The sequence below is a fragment of the Furipterus horrens genome, unplaced genomic scaffold, assembly GCF_987537825.1.
Source record: "Furipterus horrens unplaced genomic scaffold, mFurHor1.1.pri manual_scaffold_2, whole genome shotgun sequence".
Lineage (NCBI taxonomy): Eukaryota > Metazoa > Chordata > Mammalia > Chiroptera > Furipteridae > Furipterus > Furipterus horrens.
The window spans coordinates 13,774,648-13,792,024 of NW_028327172.1; the positions used below are offsets into that span (position 1 = coordinate 13,774,648).

General features: G+C 54.5%; 1 protein-coding gene across 2 annotated transcripts in view; it reads right to left on the minus strand.

Moving 5' to 3' along the window:
• CD82 (CD82 molecule) overlaps positions 1-17,377 on the minus strand; it is a 50,037-nt gene that overhangs the window by 13,078 nt on the left and 19,582 nt on the right. For both annotated transcript variants that reach the window (XM_090262375.1, XM_090262384.1), the window contains 5 exons: positions 15,829-15,898; positions 9,995-10,077; positions 5,032-5,104; positions 621-745; positions 421-495 (listed from right to left, as the gene is read on the minus strand). In XM_090262375.1, the coding sequence (XP_090118501.1) occupies positions 421-495; positions 621-745; positions 5,032-5,104; positions 9,995-10,057 (336 nt within the window). In that variant the 5' untranslated portion in view covers positions 10,058-10,077; positions 15,829-15,898. The remainder of the gene's footprint in view (positions 1-420; positions 496-620; positions 746-5,031; positions 5,105-9,994; positions 10,078-15,828; positions 15,899-17,377) is intronic.

Here is a 17,377-nt window from a genome sequence, read left to right on the forward strand (position 1 = left end):
ACTTGCTAAGGTGCCTTAACAAGAATAAAAACAACAAACATTTACTGAGTCCTTACCATGCCACTGTGCTGTGTTTTACTGACATAATCTCATGAACCCTCGCAATGACCCAAAGAGTTCAATTTCATTATTGTCCCCGGTTTACAGAAGATGAAACAGGCAGAGAGGCAAGCAGCTTGTACACAGTGGCCACATGGCTAGCAAAGACTTGGGTGGACCATGACCCAGGCCCAGGAGGGACTCTGCCCACAGACACCACCTTCCACCTAACAGCCCACCCTTTAATCACAGAGAGGCTGTCCTGCACCTGCTGGCTTTGTCTGTGACAACTGAGGCTTCTTGTCTCTCCCCCACCCCCAGACCAATCCCCCACATGGCCAGTCCAATGCAGGTTGGGAACAGGGAGGGAGGCGTACTTACCTTGTCCATGTTGAAATAGAAAAGGACACTAGCAGCTACCTGGGCGATGAGGATCAGGAGCAGGAAGACAAAGTACTGGGGACACAGAGCAGGCGGAGTCAGCTGGGAGTCTCCCACCGGGTCCCACTGCCCTCAGATGCTCCCCACCCAGTCTGGGCCAGGGCAGGGCCCAGGGGGCTGGGCAGACAGTGGTGACTCACCAGGGCCAGCAGGCAGCGGATCTCGTTCACGGCACCGATGCAGCCCAGCAAGCCCATGAGCATGGTGACGGCCCCCACACTGATGAAGACGTAGGCCCCCACATTGAACAAGCTGGAGGAGGTCTCTGGAGGATGGAAAAGAAGGGTGTTTGACCCGGTCTGGCTGTCTCACTCTCATGAAGTTCAAAAAGGGGCAGGGCCCAAAGGTCCCGGGTGTGTAAGGGGCTTTGAAGGTGCTGAAGCCAGCTCATGGAGAGAACTACAAAGCAGGGAGTGGGCTGGGGTGTTGGGAAGGCAGGTCTGAGCAGGTGACATTGGAGCTGAGACAAGAAAGGAGAGGTCTATTAAGTGAAGACCCGAAGAAAAAGCATTCCAGGCAGTGGGACCAGCAGGTGCAAAGGCATGAGGAAGGAGTAAGCCTGGTGCATGTGAAGAACGGAAAGAAGGCGAGGAAGGACGGACCAGTGGGAGCGAGAGAGCAGCGTGACAGGTGATACGCTCAAGGCACAGAGGAGGGGCCTGATGGCAAGAGACCCTCTGCAGGGCTGCTGGCAGACAGAGCCCACCCTGGTGGCAGGGGGAGGTGGGGATCAGTTCTGCTGGGGGACACTTGACCAGCATTTCCCAAAAAGCCCAAGAGATCACACAGGGCAAAGCTCAGGCCCACCTCCAGCCTGTTGGCATGGGTACACTCTACACCGAGGCTGTGAGATTCACTGGGGGGGGCCAGGGCAGGGGGCTGCGGGCTCACTCTGTGACAGCCCCAGCACTCCTGGGAGGCAGCCCGGGAGCACACCTGCGATCAGGGCAGCTTTCTGGGTCCATCACAAGAAGGCCGCCTGGAATCTGTATTTTTCAGGGCGCCTCGGCAGAGAGTTGGGCACAGTCAGGGCTGGCACAAATGATCATCAGCAGGCAGAACACAGGCCTGCTGCCTGGGGCATCTGGGAGAGGCCACCAAGGGGGCGTTAGCACCCTTAAGGAGTAACTACAAAGCTGGAGTGGGGGTGGGAGCAGGGCCTGACCCGGCTCCACTTCCTGGTGACAGAATGTTTCTGGAGCTCAGGAAGAGCCCTTGACCACCCACCCCACTCTCAGGGTGTCAAGGAAGGGCTGCCTCTGCCCAGGTCCTCACTGCAGCCCCCAGGAACCTGGGCAGAGCCCCGCGGGGTGTGGGTGGGGCTTCCTTTTTATTGCAGGCCCTCACTGCCCTGGCTCTGGGCAATCAACATGGGCAGCAGGAGCTGCTAAATTTTACTTTTCCTGAACTTCCCCACTTTGAGTTCCCACAAGCCCTCCCAGTGACTGGTCCTAGAACAAAGGAACTGGCATGCCTGGAAGCCTACTGTGTGTAGCCCCAACAAGGCCCTTTATCCAAATAATCCTGCTTAACTTCCACAACAGAGTGGATTTACATCCTGATTTGTCTCTAAGGGCCCTAAGGCCCAGAGAGCCTAAGAGGCCACCGAGGTGGCCAGCAGGCAAGGCCCAGGGCTGAGACCCCAACTCAGGCCCTTCCCTGGGGGGCTAGCCAGGCGGTGGGGGCTTGGTTTTCCAGAACATTTTGTCGATGCCAGTCCCTGTCCTCACCCAGGGTCTCAGGCCAGCCCTGATCTGAGCAACTAACTTAGGAAGGGACCAGAGAATATTCCAGGGTGACCCATCCACTCGGCGTGGCAGAAACATTTGATCTCATTGGGTCAGGCAGGTACCAGTGAGGGGAGGAAGAAGTGGCCCAAACCGAAAGGGGCTGGGGACCACGACAAGGGAGTGCTAATCCCAGTCCTGCTGCTGACAGCCTCTGAGCCTGGTCAAGCTGTTCTCTGGCCTCTATTTCTTTCTCTGTAAAAAGGAACGCAGTACCATTTCTTAAAGATGTTATAAGGATTAGATGGTATTATAAATGCTATTATTTAACAATTAAATAATTATTATAAATAATATAACAACTACTATAAACATTATTATTGAACAATCACTTATGTAGGATTTACTGTTCACTGGGAGTTGTTGTAAACTCTTTTTGGATATTAACTCATTTAATTTCTCACAATAACCTTGTGAGGTACATGCTATTATTTCCATTTCACAGATAGAGAGGCATAGAGAGGTGAAGTAGCTTGCTCGGTATCACAGAGCTAATCGGTCGCAGAGCTGGATTCAAACCACGACAGTCTGTATCCAGAATCCATGCTCTTAACCACTGTGCTTGCTTCTGCTCGTTGTGCTCCAGAACCCTGAAGGACAGGAGTCCAGGAAGTGGGGGCTCAGGAGCCATGCGACCTGGTTCACATGCCAGCTCTCCACCTAATAGCTGTGTGCCCTCAGATAAGTTACTTCCCCCTCCGCTATGAAACATGCAGCTATGGCCAGTGTGGCTCTGTTGGTTGGAGCGTTGTCCTCTAAACCAAAAGATCATAGTTTCGATTCCCGGTCAGGGCACATGCCTGGGTTACAGGTTCAGTCCCAGCTTGGGCACTTGAGAGAGGTAACCGATCAATGTTTCTCTCTCACAGTGATGTTCCTCTCCCTCTCTTTCTTCCTCCATTCCCCTCTCTCTAAAGTCAACAAGCATGTCTTTGGGTGAGGATTTAAGAAAAAAAAAAAAAAAGGATAGTAATGCAGTGAGGTTTCAATCAGCTAAGAGAAGAGTTGTGTCATGCAGCCTGGCACACAGTCGGTCAGGGGCCCTGGGTTTCCAGATCTGACCCTTACTTGCTATGTGACTCTTAGCAAGTCTTTTTGTCCTTGCTAAGCCTCAGTTTACCCACAGTCTAGTGACTGGATTAGCGGATTAGATGGGTGTTTCTGAACCCTGGCTGCCTGGGAACCACCTGGGGAGCTCTGTAAAAAGCCCCTGGCCCCTACCTACACCAAGAGTCAGATCCCTTGGGGTGGGGCCGGACCTTTATTTATAAAAACACACGGGGTGCATTCAGGGGCCTCACAAGTCTGGCCAGCTCAAGATTCTCAGGCCTGAACAGAGGGGAAGCGGGAGGAGGTAGGAGGAGGTAGGAGGAGTAGCAGGCAGTCCCTGGAGCCCTGTGGCAGGGTGCAGAGGGCAGAAATGTGGTGGGCGGGCTGGGCCTCGAGACTTTGCCCTGTGGCGCAGTGCCTGCTGGGTGTAGGCCATGGCCCAGGAGGTAAGGAGCCTGGACCTAGTCAGGGTCAAGGAGGATGCGTCCCATGTTGGGAGGGCATGGGGGCTGTGGGCACCCGGCAGATAAGAAACCGAGACCCTAGCCCCAGAATGGGGGTACAGCCTGCTACCCCCCAGTAGGAGGAAAGACTGACAGCCCCAGACTGGAAGGTGAATCATCTTTGCTTCCCTTACCCTCTGAGGGGAGAAGGCCTAGCCCCACGGGACCACAGCGACAGGTGTGACCTCTCTGCCACCCACTGTAGCCAGTTCTGTTTTATTCAAATCAAGCAGCTGTCATGGGCCTGAATCCAAACCTGCTACCTCCGGCAGCTGCTGGAAGGGGAAGTGAGCCAAGGACGACACTCATCACAATGATGGGGGTGGCATCACTGTGCTACTTGGGTCCATGCGCTAGGCGTCCTCCCCCAATAGGGCATCCATGAGCGGACAGTGCAGCAAGCCTGGTAGGCTTCCTGGAGGAGACTGTGAGTAGACTTAGAACGGCTCTTATCCTCTTGGGCTTCTTTCCTCCTGCTTCTACACAGTGAGAGAAGGGACTTTTCCGTGTTGAGCTTTCCCACCATGTGCAGCATTTAGGACCAAAGCTCTCAGAGTCCAAGTCCCACACCTATCACTCAGAAGCTGTGTGAGCTTGAGCAAGGAACGAAAGTCCTTTGGACCTCATTTCTTCATTTGTAAGGCAGGAATCGAACAGTTCCTACCATGCAGGGCTGTTGTGGGATTAAGACAATTGATGTATGCAAAATGCTTAGCCCTGTTAGCACGAACAATAGAAGCTGTGTCTGTTGCCTTCCTCCTCAGACACATGCCCAACCCACGTATACGAGCAGTGCCAGGCACACAGTAGGCACTTCATCGACACCTGGCAATCGGTCATTCCTGGCTCTTTTCTACATCTCTCTGAACTGGGAAGGGGAGGGACTGTTGTCCACATTCTGCTGAACAGGCTAATGGAGAATGTAGGAGGCTTTCTCAAGGTTGGGGCTGGGGGAAGGGGCCAGGATGGGAGAACACGCCTCCCTGTCCCCCAGGGTTCTCCAGACAGTAGCTGCTTTGTTTTAGGAGGGAGAGAAAATTCCTTCTGGCACCCCCTGCTGAGGTCAGCAGCAGGACCTGGGCCGGGCCCCGAGGCCCGCTGCGCAAGTGACCAGGAGCACCGAGGCCAAAGTACTTGTGGGGCAGCGCTGCCTGCTGCCTGGCTCCCCGCTCCTGAGGCAGCCAGGGCAGAGGAAGCAGAGGGCTCCTTACGCAGGACGAAGATGAAACTGCTCTTGTCAGCCAGGATCCACACCCCAAAGCCCAGGATCACACCGCCCAGGATCTAGAAGAAGAAGGGGGCAGTTAATAGGGGCACTGAGGACAGGTACAGAGGGAAAACCCTGCCCAGCGGGTCCTATAGTCCAGGCCAGGGGGGTACAGGGGAGCCACCTCCATCCTTGTCCAGTCCAGAGATGTCAAAGTGGCCTCAGGCCCCAAACTCCAAGTCCCAGTGAATCCCAGCAATCCAGGCAGCGGGACCACTGTAGAGTTCCTTCTGCCTCCAGTCATCCCACCCCATGACCATGTGTGGTCACACAGAGCCAACTGGCTCTGTGGGGCACAGTCTCCAGCCAGGGGTACCCTCCTGCTTATCTCTCGGCCCTTTCCCATGCTCAGCGCTCACCCCTCCACTCCAGCCCAGCTCTGGGGCTGAGACTGTCCCAAACAAGCCAGGCTCTGGAGAGTACCCCCATGAACTTGAACATCAAAACCCAACTTGTCCTTCAGAGCTTGGCTCCAAGGCCACCTTCTGCAGGAACATTCCTAGCTCCCCTAGACAGATTAAGGGGCCTTCACACTGTAGGCCCCTTAATAGGCATTCCACTGGGTTTAACTACCATGTGTGCCTCTCTGGTTAGGCTCCCATACACCGGGGCAAGGTTGCATAGAACCTGACCAGCACCAGGGGCTGAGGGCTTGGCAAATAAATGAGTCATGACCCTAACTATAAATGCAGGAGTAGAAAGGCAAAGGAGTGGGAGGTTGGCTGCCGTAGGCCCAGGCCCAGGCATTCCCTGCCTCTCTCCTCCAGCAGGGCAGGCCCACAGCCTGAGCCCACCTTCCCAGATGGAGCCCCAACCACGGTCCACCATCCCACCAAACCGACTTAGGCGGGGGAAGGACCTATAGTGTGAACAAAACTACTACAGCTTCCCCTGGGTGGGAGGTGCTGCATCACCCCACATGGCTGCCCTTTACCTGGGGCCTGGTCTAGGCCCCCCTGGGGATAACCCACCTTGAGGACCCCAGCATGTCACCGCCCACCTTGACCATTGGCCCTGGGTTCTCACCTCAGCCATCACCCCGTGGCCTCAGGTGCAAGACCAGCAGCTGCCCGTGAAGCCCTCAGCCTGGGGTTAGCGTCCCAGCCCAGGGTCTCAATCAGCCCTACTCTACTGTCATTAAAGACCAGAACTGGGACCCTGAGGAAGGTGAATGGGGCATTTGCTTCAGGTGTTAAAAATTAAGGGGACACCAAAAGACTCAGTAACTAAGATAAATAACAGTTTACAGTAATTATTTTTTTTAAAACTAGTGGAAAAAAATCCAGGATGAACAAAGTATTTTAAAGTTCTAAATGAAAATAGGCTCAGTATTACTGATTCTTGCCTTTGACCAGGAGTGGACCCCAGGGTGGCAGACATAGCACGGCGCTGTTTCTGACCCTGCAGTGAGTGCCTCATTCACCTCCCTAGTCCGGGCCCCTTAGAGGCAACAGCAGTGGGGACCGTGAATACCAGGGCCCGAGGACCACCCCCTATTTGTTCTCCAGTCTCCCATCAGCTCACCCCCCTCCCACCTCCTTGGCAGATGGATCCTGTTACTCTCCTCCTTTTACAGCTGGGGAAACAGAGGCCCTAACCTTGCTCAAGGTCATCCAATTCATCCCTCAGGGGCTCCAAGCCAGGTCTGACTATTAAGCTGGGTCAGATGGTGGCACCTCAGCTGCAGGGATACTTGGGGTCTGTTTGGGTTTTAGCCTCAGAAAGTCAGTTTCAGGGGAGAGGAAGGCTACTGAGACCCTGGGGAGGGGAAGGTTGTACCCCAATGTGGGGGTGTCTCAGACTGCACAGCTTGCTGGGAGGAAGGGGGGCTTTACAGGACCTGGCAGTTAGGTTCCCAAAGACTCCCAAACCCCTACCCACCCCCTCCCAAACATCACAGCATGTCTGGGCAAGGACCAGTGGTCAGGACCACAGTCTTTCCCAGTTACTTCAGACCCATGAGGCAGAGCCCCTGCCCCACACACCTACCCACATTACAGGGCAGGGCAGGGCAGGGCAGGGCAGTGGGGAGAATTGCCCTTCCTTGGAGAGGGAATGAGAGGCAGGGCAGAAAATTCCCTCTGGGCAAAGATAATGCCAAATACAGAAAAATCCCCGGATTGCTCCACTAAACTCCTTGGCCCGCCTGGAGAAACCCAGAGGTAAATCCCTGGTTCAGCCCTTTCAGTTTCTCTGCAGGGCTGCCGACTGCAGCCCGACCCTCATGTGTGGCTCGGTCAGCCACCAGGTCATGGGACAGCTGGCTGACCAGAATGGGGGAGGCACCATGGTACCCCTGTTCTCTGTGAACCGAGACTGGGGCTCTGGGACATACCCCACATGAACCACTCCCAGCTCTGCCAGGATCTCCCTGCAGGGCTCAGCCAGGACCTGGGATCATGACAGCCAGCGTTCTTCCTCCAGAACAGCCGGGCACCAACGGCCTCAGGGTTTCTCTGCACGTGAGAAAAGCTGGTGTGGCAATTTTGTCAGGAGTCTGGGGTCGGGAGGGTGTGCAGGCAAAAACGCATACATGGACACGTGCACATGTGTGAGCACACTCAGTAGCCAAAGCGATTTGTCCAAACCACGTGCCCAGTCACGGAGCTGCTTCCCACTGGGCATCAAACAAAGATCAGACACTCTGGGCAGGCACACTCTGCCCTCGTCCTCCCAGGGACTTACGTCCCTGCTGCTGAGACCCCTTTCTCCCCAGCCACATGGAACTCCAGGAAGCTCCTGCTGACCTCCCTGGCAAGCTCAAGGGCCTTATTATCTGCTGTCCTACTGGCCACATCCTTCATCCCCAGCACCTACCACACTGCGATTTTATCATCCATTTGAGTAAGTATTTGATGGGAGCTCACTGACGCCCAGACAGGGGCCCATGAGTGCAGAAACCACGGCTCTCTGGCTGGTTAGGGTGCGCCTGGCACCTCCAGAGGGTCGGAACACACAGAGGTGTCAAACACACATTTGGTGGGTGAGTGAACAGCAAACACACACTGCCACCTCTAAATATCTCCTTTCCCTCGCTTCCTCCTGTAATAAAAGCCTCCTGCCCCCACCACATAGGGAGGCCAGCACACAGGGAGTTAACAGCTGACTCTCACCAGCCCTCTGGAGCAGCTGGGAGGAAGCCAAGCCCCCAAGACCAGCCCCCAGATCTCTGGCCAGAGAGAAGCTTTTCCAGTCTCTGGGCTGCTTAGTAGAACAGGAAGGGACACCTTGGCCAAAACCATCAACCCCGCTCCCTCTCTCCACTAAGTCTCTACCCATCCTCCCTCCCACTGCATGGGTGGAGAGGGGGAGTCTACAGTTCTGAACGCCAAGCGCTGGCAACACTCAGGTTAGAGCCAGACCCCTCTCTCGTCTCTAGAGCTCTGAGGGATGGGGCCACAGCACTCCCCACCCCTGTTCCCCACTGGCCCTTGTAGCCGGAGCTCAGCCTGAGATCCCACTGCCTGCCAGGGAAGGCTTGGCTCTGGCTGCTTGGACAGCTGCTTTCCAGAGACCTGGGCCAGCCAGGAGGGACCTGACCGCCAAGCTGGGGAAGCCCGGGTGCCGAGGCCCTGCCTGGGGTGGCTTCCAGGCCTGGCTGCTACCAGCAGAGGACCAGAGCCACAGAAGGGCCTCAGCATGATCCTCAAGGAGGGAGGTGGGGCTGGAGCCGGGGTGGACAAAGAGCAGGACAGGCAGCACCAGGGGTGTCCAGGAGCATGTGTGTGCATGCATGTGCCAGGAACTCACTTGTAAGTATCTGTGTGCTGGGTTATAGTTATGAGGAGGAATTTAGGGCGACTTTATTTTCTAAGCTTTTTGTAATCCTATGTAACGTGTAATGTAAAATAATTTTTTCCCACAAGTAATTCATATCTATTTTTAAAAATTTGAAAAATGCAGAGGCATAAACAACAAACTCCAAATTTCCCAGAATCCCAACATTAACCTTCAGAGGTCCTCTCCTCTTAAAAATATTCATGTATGTGTATAATTTTTAAAAATAATATTGGATCATAATAAACATCTTATTATAGAACCCAATTTTTTAACAGCATCAGGTGAGCCAACATGAAGAGCCACAGCCCCCCAGCACTACTTTGGGGCTATGAAGGTCCCTTTAGGCCACTCTCAGTCCCACCCTGTCACACACGCACTCTCACACATGCACACTCATATACATGTTCTTACGCTCACGTTCTCTCTCACACACTCACACACACACACCATCATCCTGGAGGAATCAGCTGGTGCCAGGCCCAAGAGGAGAATCAAGGCCCCAGGAAAACCAGCTCCAGATGTGCATGGAGCTTACATCTGAGAGTGCCCCTGGCTTGGGGACCTGGTGATGCCTGCCAGGGTGGGACTGGGAAAAGGAAACTGTGTCTCCACTCTGGCCCAGAGCCCAGCCTCCTCATTCATGCCCACCCTCTGGGGAGCTTCTTGGGACACATCCCCGACAATGGAGATTGCTGGGGGGTGGGGTGGGGGGGCAGCATTTGAGACCCAGAACTGTAGTAGGCACATTCTCAGAGGGGCAGAGGAAGGTGGGGATCTGGACAGGACAAGAAAGATTCCAGAGACTCCCCTGCAACAATTCCCTCACGACAAGAGTTCAGGAGATTTCCTTTCCCCGCACCCAGCTCCAGCCCTGACAGCTGGCCTCAGTGCTCTGGGAGAGTGGAAGGCCGGGCAAGGGTCAGTGCTCTGCCAGGGAGCCAGCTGTGGCGGCACAATGTCCTCACCACCCTGACCCAGTTCCATCTGGAATGGTCTGCCCTCAGCCCCCACCAACCACACCCCACCGCCGTCCCCAGGCCTGGCATCTCCAGAGGCTCTCAGGCTGGGATGCACCAAGGACAAGAGTCTCTGTGTGGAGGTAGTCAAGTGGAGCTGACCATACTTACAAAGAAGAGCAAATTGAAGAGGAAGAGAAAGTATTTGGTGACTTTGATGCAGGCTGACCCCATCCTGCTGGTCCTGGAGTTCCCTGTGGAGAGAGAAGGCAGGTAGGTCAAGGTCAGTGCAGGGTGGGACTGGGCGGGGCGGGGCAGGGATGGGGTGGCGAGAGAACCAATGCTGATGAGCACTTGCCATCTGCTCACCCCAAATCCTACTAACTCACCCTCACAACAACCCCATAAGGTAGATATTAATATGGGGTCCCGTTTGGTGGCACCTTGAGGCCCAGAGAGGTTAGATGACTGGCCCATAGCCACACAGCTAGGAAGTGCTCCTAGGAGTAATCTCGGCTGCTTGATGCTTGGCAGTTAGGGTCTGGGCCAGCCCCTCTACAGGGGCCAGGTCTGGAGGGAAATAATGTAGGAGAACCTCAGGGTTTGAAATGTGCCCAGATGCGCTCATGGGAATTAGGAGACCAGGAAGTCAGTAAGTGACGGCTGGAGACCCCAAGGTGAGACCTGCAGCGTGTCCATCTGGGGCAGTGGGGGCTGCTGGGGGGAGAGAGTTCTGCTTCTCAGAAATCGGACCGAGTGCTCCCTCCACCTTACCACAAAGGGAAGGGATATGTGTTGTGAAACATCCAGCAGATACAGAAAAACCCAGACTCAACTGAAATTTTTATCTCACCCCAGAGATAAAAACTCATCATTTTAGTAGCTATACCTCCAGCATGTGGGTGTTTAACAAATGGTTTTAAACAAAACAGGGCTCATGGACAGTGAATTGTTGAGTGCTTTTTCCATTCTACAGTATATTATCTTTTTATGCAGGTAAAACGTTCTTCTATAACAAATCTTACATGGTGTACAGGATTCCATGGTATTGTGCAATACTTATTAACATTGTTGGGGGGCAGTCATAAGCTCTCCTAGAAAACTCCTGTATAGATAACATTTTGAAGATAACTTACGGGAGTTCATAGGCCCCATGAAGCCCATTCAGGACCCACCCCCCCCCACAAGGACTCCAGGTTAAAGCCCCCAAGGTAGATATAACACAAAACGTTTCATCAATACTGAAGACTGAACACACAGGTTGTTGGCAATCTTTCAGCCACCCTGGGTGACACAACTCATCCTTCTGAAACAATACCACTCATGCTTGAGCACGCAGTGTCCCTTTACACAGAGGACCCCAGGCCAGGGCAGGACTCGGGCGGAAGAGGGAAGCTGGAAGCTGGCTGCCTTTGCTCCCTCCCCGAGGCCAGACAACCCGGGAATGACAGCAGCCAGCCCTCAGGCCCTGTGGGGTGAAGGGAACCAGTGCCAGGCAGCTAGGGCCAGGACAGCTGGCCAGGCACAGCTGCAAGGGTAGAGTCAGGCCGGAGGGGGCGGAGTGGAGGGAAAGTGGCAGGCACCAGACCCAGTCACATTCCCACCGCTGTGTGGAGGGAGAGGAGGGGGGAGGCCACAGAGCAGAGAGAATGGAGGCCCTTTCATCCCCTCCTTGCAGGGTGAAAGGCAGTCCTAAGTCATGGGAATCTCCTCTGTCCATACGGAGGTCTCTCACCCTTCTCTAGACATAACAACAATCTTCCATCATCCTTGCCAACTGGAAGCTCGGCTTTGACTTTATGCACCTCCAGCAACAGGGCAAGGGGGTTTAGGGAGAGGGCTTACTTCCCCCCAAGGGGTCCAGTTCAGTTTTCCAATATCCCTGTTAGAGAGAAAGTTTTCTTTAGCTGCCTTTCTGTGGGTCAGATTTGGGCACATGAAGCAAAGCTGCCCAAAGGAAAAATAAAAGCTGCCTGGTTGGTAGTGGCATGGAAGCAAAGTGAATAAAGATTTATGGGGTTGAGGACTCAAGTGCTACATAGGGAAATTAGAATAAATGGCTCTTCCAAGGCACCAGCGTCCAAGGTCTAGGTCTGAGAAATGTAGGGACAGCGGTGACTCAGGAACCCTGAAAGAGGAGCCTCAGCAACTCTGCCTGGGACCTCCCCCAGCCCCCGAGGCACCCCCACCCCCCAGTCAGGAGACCCAGAGGTCTGAGAGGAAGGCCCGCGGGGGCTGGTCCACGTACAGGAGAGCTACTGTTTTCCTGTCCCCTCCCTGCACGGCTCCGACAGACCAGGGGCACTTCATAAACTTGCAGGGAACCAACAGCCAGAGAGGAAAGAGCCGCTCATGGAGGGAGGCATGCTTTTCTTTCCTACCAGAGACCTGCTTGCCTGGCTGGGTTTCCTCCCAGTAAACGACACGGGGTGTGTGGGGGGGTGGGCAGGGGGGGGCGGGCAGTGATGCCCACCCCAGGGGCTGACACAGGCTCAGCCCAACAGCCTGCAGGTAAGTCGTCACTTCCCCAGAAGCACTTTTCATTATCTATACATCCCAGCGCCGAGGGAGCGGTGGTGCCAGTTGGTTCTTATGAAACTGGAGAAGTGTGGAAACTTTGGCAAGGGCAGCGGGCCCACAGAGTCTGGGAAGGCAGTGAGTACACTTCCGGCTCCCACATCCTCCTCCTGGGCCAGGCCTCCAGGGCAGCCTCGCAGGGCTGGGGGCGTTCAGAATGGGGCAGCTTTTAGACGAGAATACCAGGCCCTCTGAGTATGGAGGAGGGGCTGCCTGTGAACCGCCATTGGCTCAGTCATCCTCTTTCATTCTCACCTGACCCGAAGGTGAGGAGGGTACTCCTACCCTGGGGAGGGTGTGGGGCAGGCTCTAGCAGGTGCAGTAACTCACGCAGGTCACACAGCTCCTTAGCAGCCCAGGGTCCAGGGCCCAAGATCTTTCCATTGTGAAATGCTGTGTGCCAGGGACCGGCCATGGGCTGTAGCTGGGAGTGGCTGAGATTCTGTTGCCCAAGCAGGTGGTGAGGACCCAGCTGACTGCTCTGAGGAGCTCTGGTTTAGTGGGCAAGAAGGAGGCAGAGGCGGCTGGGCGGTCATGCCCGATACTGCAACCCCTGGGCCACTTCACTGGTCTCTTGGTCACTCACACAAATTATACCAGGCATTGGGCAAAGCCTTTCAACATCCTATGAGCAAACTAAGGCCCAGAGGGGTAAAGGAGCTTATCCAGTCGCCAGTATATGAATAGGCCAAGGACAGAACCCAGGCCGCTGACCCATTGGGTCACTCCCTTCTCTCCAGGAGGAAGCTGGGTGGGTTCAGATGCTGGAGCAGGAGTCTGGCAGCCCCATGACTTGCAGGCAGCTTGACCAATCAGGGCAGGTTCAGAGACTACCTGGGAATAGCCTAAAGGAAGAAGAGGTACTGAGAACCAGAGCCTGGAGTGGGTGGCTCCCAGGCTTGTGGGCCAAAATTCTGGACACGAAGTCTTTCTGCCCTGCAAGTGCAGACATTTCCCCACCGCAGCCAAAGGGGGCAGGGGATGCACAACATTCTCCACCCTCGGCAGAAGATGGGTCGTTCCACGAAGGGCAAGGGGTCAGCGAAGGCTGAGAACACACCCAGGTTGCCCTATGATGGGGTGTGGCATCAACTTTGGGGAGCCCATCACCACCACCAAGACCCAGAGAGACCCCAAAGTTGGAATCAGAGGGCAAGGGGTTACATTCTAGCTCTGCCTGCCCATGTTAGAGGGTGTGAGCCTCAGTCTCCTTGCCTACAAGACAGCAATAAGGGCTAGGGTAGGGCGGGGGTGGCCAGCTAGGCCTGGGGATCTAATCCTACCCACCACCTATTGTTTGTATGGCTTATGACTGGGAAAATATTTTACACTTTTAAAGATTTTTATTTATTTATTTTTAGAGAGAGGGGAAGGGAGGGAGAAGAAAAGGAGAGAAACGTTGTTGTGCGAGAGAAACATCTACTGGTTGCCTCTCAAATGCCCCCAACCAGGGACTTGGCCTGCAATCCAGGCATGTGATCTGACTGGGAATCAAACCAGTGACCTTTCAGTTCACAGGCCAGCACTCAATCCACTGAGCCACACCAGCCAGGGCAAGTTTTACATTTTTAAATAGTTGGAAAAGAATAAAAAGAAGAATATTTTGTAGTACATGAAATTCAAATTTCAAAGTCCATAAATAAATTTGGGTTGGCACCCAGCCCCACCCACTAGTCGTGTCTTGTCTGCGGCTGCTGTGGCATCGCCACGCAGACTGCGGCAGTTGCAGCAGACCGTTTGGCCCACAAAGCCTGAAACATTTACTGCCTGGCCCCTTATGGAAAAAGTTTGTAGTTTCCTGGTGTAAGGGATCAAATGTAACACAGGATCCCCAGGCAAGGGTTCAGATCCCAACTCTGCCACTGCATGGCCACAGGGAAGGGACTTCTGGGGCCTTGTTCCCCTCACCTGTAGAGTGGGGCTCCCAACTGAACCCCCTGTTATAGAGACAAAGTTAGGTTAGCACCTGACAGTTAGGACTCAATGAGCCAGAGCTGGGATAAGCATCTTTATTAGGACTCCTGGAAGACGTGAGGGTGAGCGTTTCATTTGCAGATGAAATTAAACGGAGAACGTCTCCCAGTGTTCTGCTTCCTTGTACCTACTTTCTGCAAACCCTGGAGGGTCTGCCCCTGCTTTCCTGCAAGGAAGTCTTGACAGCCACAAAACAAGCACATTCTATTTAGAAAATTCCAGAACAGTCACCGACAGCAGTATGAGCAGTAGGAAGAAGGTACTGATTTTGTTATGCTTCATAGCAGGTAAATTGACCATTTCTAGCATCTATAATTTAAATTGACCAAATATATAATTTTATGCCAAATCAGTTTGTACAGTGAAATTACTATACTAATATATCATTAACTCCTACTCATCCTTCAGTACTCACTTCAGACATCCGCCTCCTCCAGGAAACCTCCAACTCCAGCCAGCCTTGTCACCACCGCCCCAGCCACCCCCTTCCCACTGACACACGTGTGGGTTAGGGGCACTCCTTCTCTGCTTCCTTCCAAAAGCACTGCATGCTGGAGCAGTTCCCAGAACAGCTGTGTGACTTTGGACAAAGAAATTAACCTCTCTGAGCCTCACCTTACTCATCTGTGAAAAGAGGAAAATGAAATCTCTTTGGCAGATTTGCTCAGAGATTAAATCAGATAATGTGGGTAAAGTGCCTGGCATGAGGCAGGCTTTCAATAAATGGAGGTGATTCTTCCAACTCATAATACTGTTCAGTAATTTTCTACTCACTTTTCCATCTCCCCTATGGGTTATGAGACCTCGAGGGGAAAGACTATGTATTATTTATGAGAACAAAGTTGGCTCCCAGAAAATGTTGCCAACTGGAGCATGGGTGGTTAGAGGGATGGAAGGATGCAAGGATGGAGGGATGGATGGAGAGGTGAAGGGAGGGGCAGGAACTCCCCCACAGAATACCAGGACTTTCTAAACTCAGCCGCCTGAAAGGGGGTCTGAGATCCACTGCCTCTGGGTCAGCTGAGACTCTGTTTTCAGGCCTCCTGTGTTCTCACCTAAGGGGTGGGGCGGGGCTGTGTAGAGTTAGCACCCAGAGCCAGCTCTGAATGCCAGGACCCACTGCCAGGGCTCCCTCGCCTTCCCCAGAGCCCCTGGGCACAGGGAAGGAGTTGGCGTCTTCAGGGAAACCCCTTCTGTGTTGCCCTTCTGTGCATTTGCACCTGTAGGGTAGGAGGTGGGGTTTGTCCCTCCGCTGAGGTGGGGAGGAGCCTTCCAGCCCGACGCTAGAACGTGGATGTCCCCATATAGCCCCGGGAAACGCAACTGCAGCATTCATTGTACCTCAAGGCCCAGAGTCAGGAGGTGCGCGCTGAGCCGTGCGCGGATAGGTCACTTGGAGGGAAACCCAGCACAGGTGACTGCCCCTACCCCCAACCCCACCCCCGCCTCCTCACCTGTCCAATGACAGGACCAGAGCAGCGCTCTCCGGGGCGGTTCCTCAGAATATGAGTCCTAGGAGATGCTCTGTTAAGAAGAAAAAATCTTGCTGTCACCAAGTTTGTGAGAGTCACCGTCCTTAACACCCCGGGAGCGCGTCTTAGAAAACGCTCCTGCGGGCCCTTGGGGGCCGGGGCTCCAGAGTCCTAAGAGCTGCAGGCTTCCGCGGAGGGGAGGAGCCGGCCCTTCCGCCCACCTGCTGGCTCTGACCGAGCACCTGAGAGCCCCAGTCAGGCCTCTCCGTGCCTCCTGCCCCTCATCCCACCCACAGTCGAGCCCAGCACCCCTCGGGGCTCCAGGCCTCACCTCCCACCTGGACCAGTTCAGTTCCCCAGCTGGTCACAGGTTCCACCCCTGCCCTCGCCAGTCCGTTATCCACACCTCAGGAGGGGCTTTGAAAAAAGCAAAGGGGATCTCGCCACCCCCCAACCCCGCAGACCTGCAATGGGGATACCGCCGAGATGTCTGCTATAGAAGTCACGCTCTTTTGTGGCCATCGGAGCCCCGCCCAGTCTACCCTGCCCCTCCTCTGTCCTCAGCGTCCCCCCTTTCCATGCACACGTTCATTCCTCAGGCCACAAAGGCCACTCTTTCCTGTTGTTCCCGTAGAGCAGGCCCTTGCCCACCAGGCCTTTGACCTGGGCTGCTTCTTCTAAGATCACCCCTCCCCCAAGGCCCCAAGCTGGCTCCTTCCCTCCTTGAAGGCTGAGCTCCCTCCTCCCAGGGGCATTCCCTGAACACCTGGTCCTCTCAGCAGGCCTCACCTCCGGCTGCCCATTAGAATAAAAATATGCCATTGTCCCCCAATTCCTGACCCACCAAGGCCTCAGAATCTTGGGGGACTCCCCCTACCCCGCCCCCGGTGACTCTAAGGAGTAGCAGCTTTGACACCTGGGCCTGTCACATGCCCTGCTCACTGCTTTATCTAACTGGTTTACTACTTACTGCCACTGGAGCCCCCATTACAGTGTGGGTCTTTCAGGGGAGGGGCTGGGTCTGTCTCCTTCACCCTATATCCCAGAGCCTAGAACAGTGCCTAGTACATGTTTCTGCAAAAAGCAGGAAAGGAAAATGGAGGTAGTCTGGAGAGGCAAGAAGAGGTTTCTTAGAGAAGACAAACCAACTTTGACCCTGCAGCTGGGGAGGAGGTTGCTTCCCCCTAAGATGGTAATCTTTGGGTCAGAAAAGCCCATAGGAGCTGTGAACTGTCTCCCAAGAAAGATGCACACAGCTGGGCAGGCACATGCTGTCACCTGGTCAGGGAGTCCCTAAGCCCAGAAAGCCAGGATGCTCTTATTTCCCCATCTCCCATTTGTTTGGAGTAATGGTCCCTGATCCTGGCTGCACACTGGAATTACCCTGTGAGCTCTAAAGCTTGCTGGTGCCTGGGCCCTCTTCTCAGAGATGCTGATTTAATTGGTCCAGTGCACAGTCTGGGCATCAGGATTTCTTAAAGCTTCCCTGGGGACTCTAATGTGGCCCAGTCCCTCTGCTGGGAGTGGAATG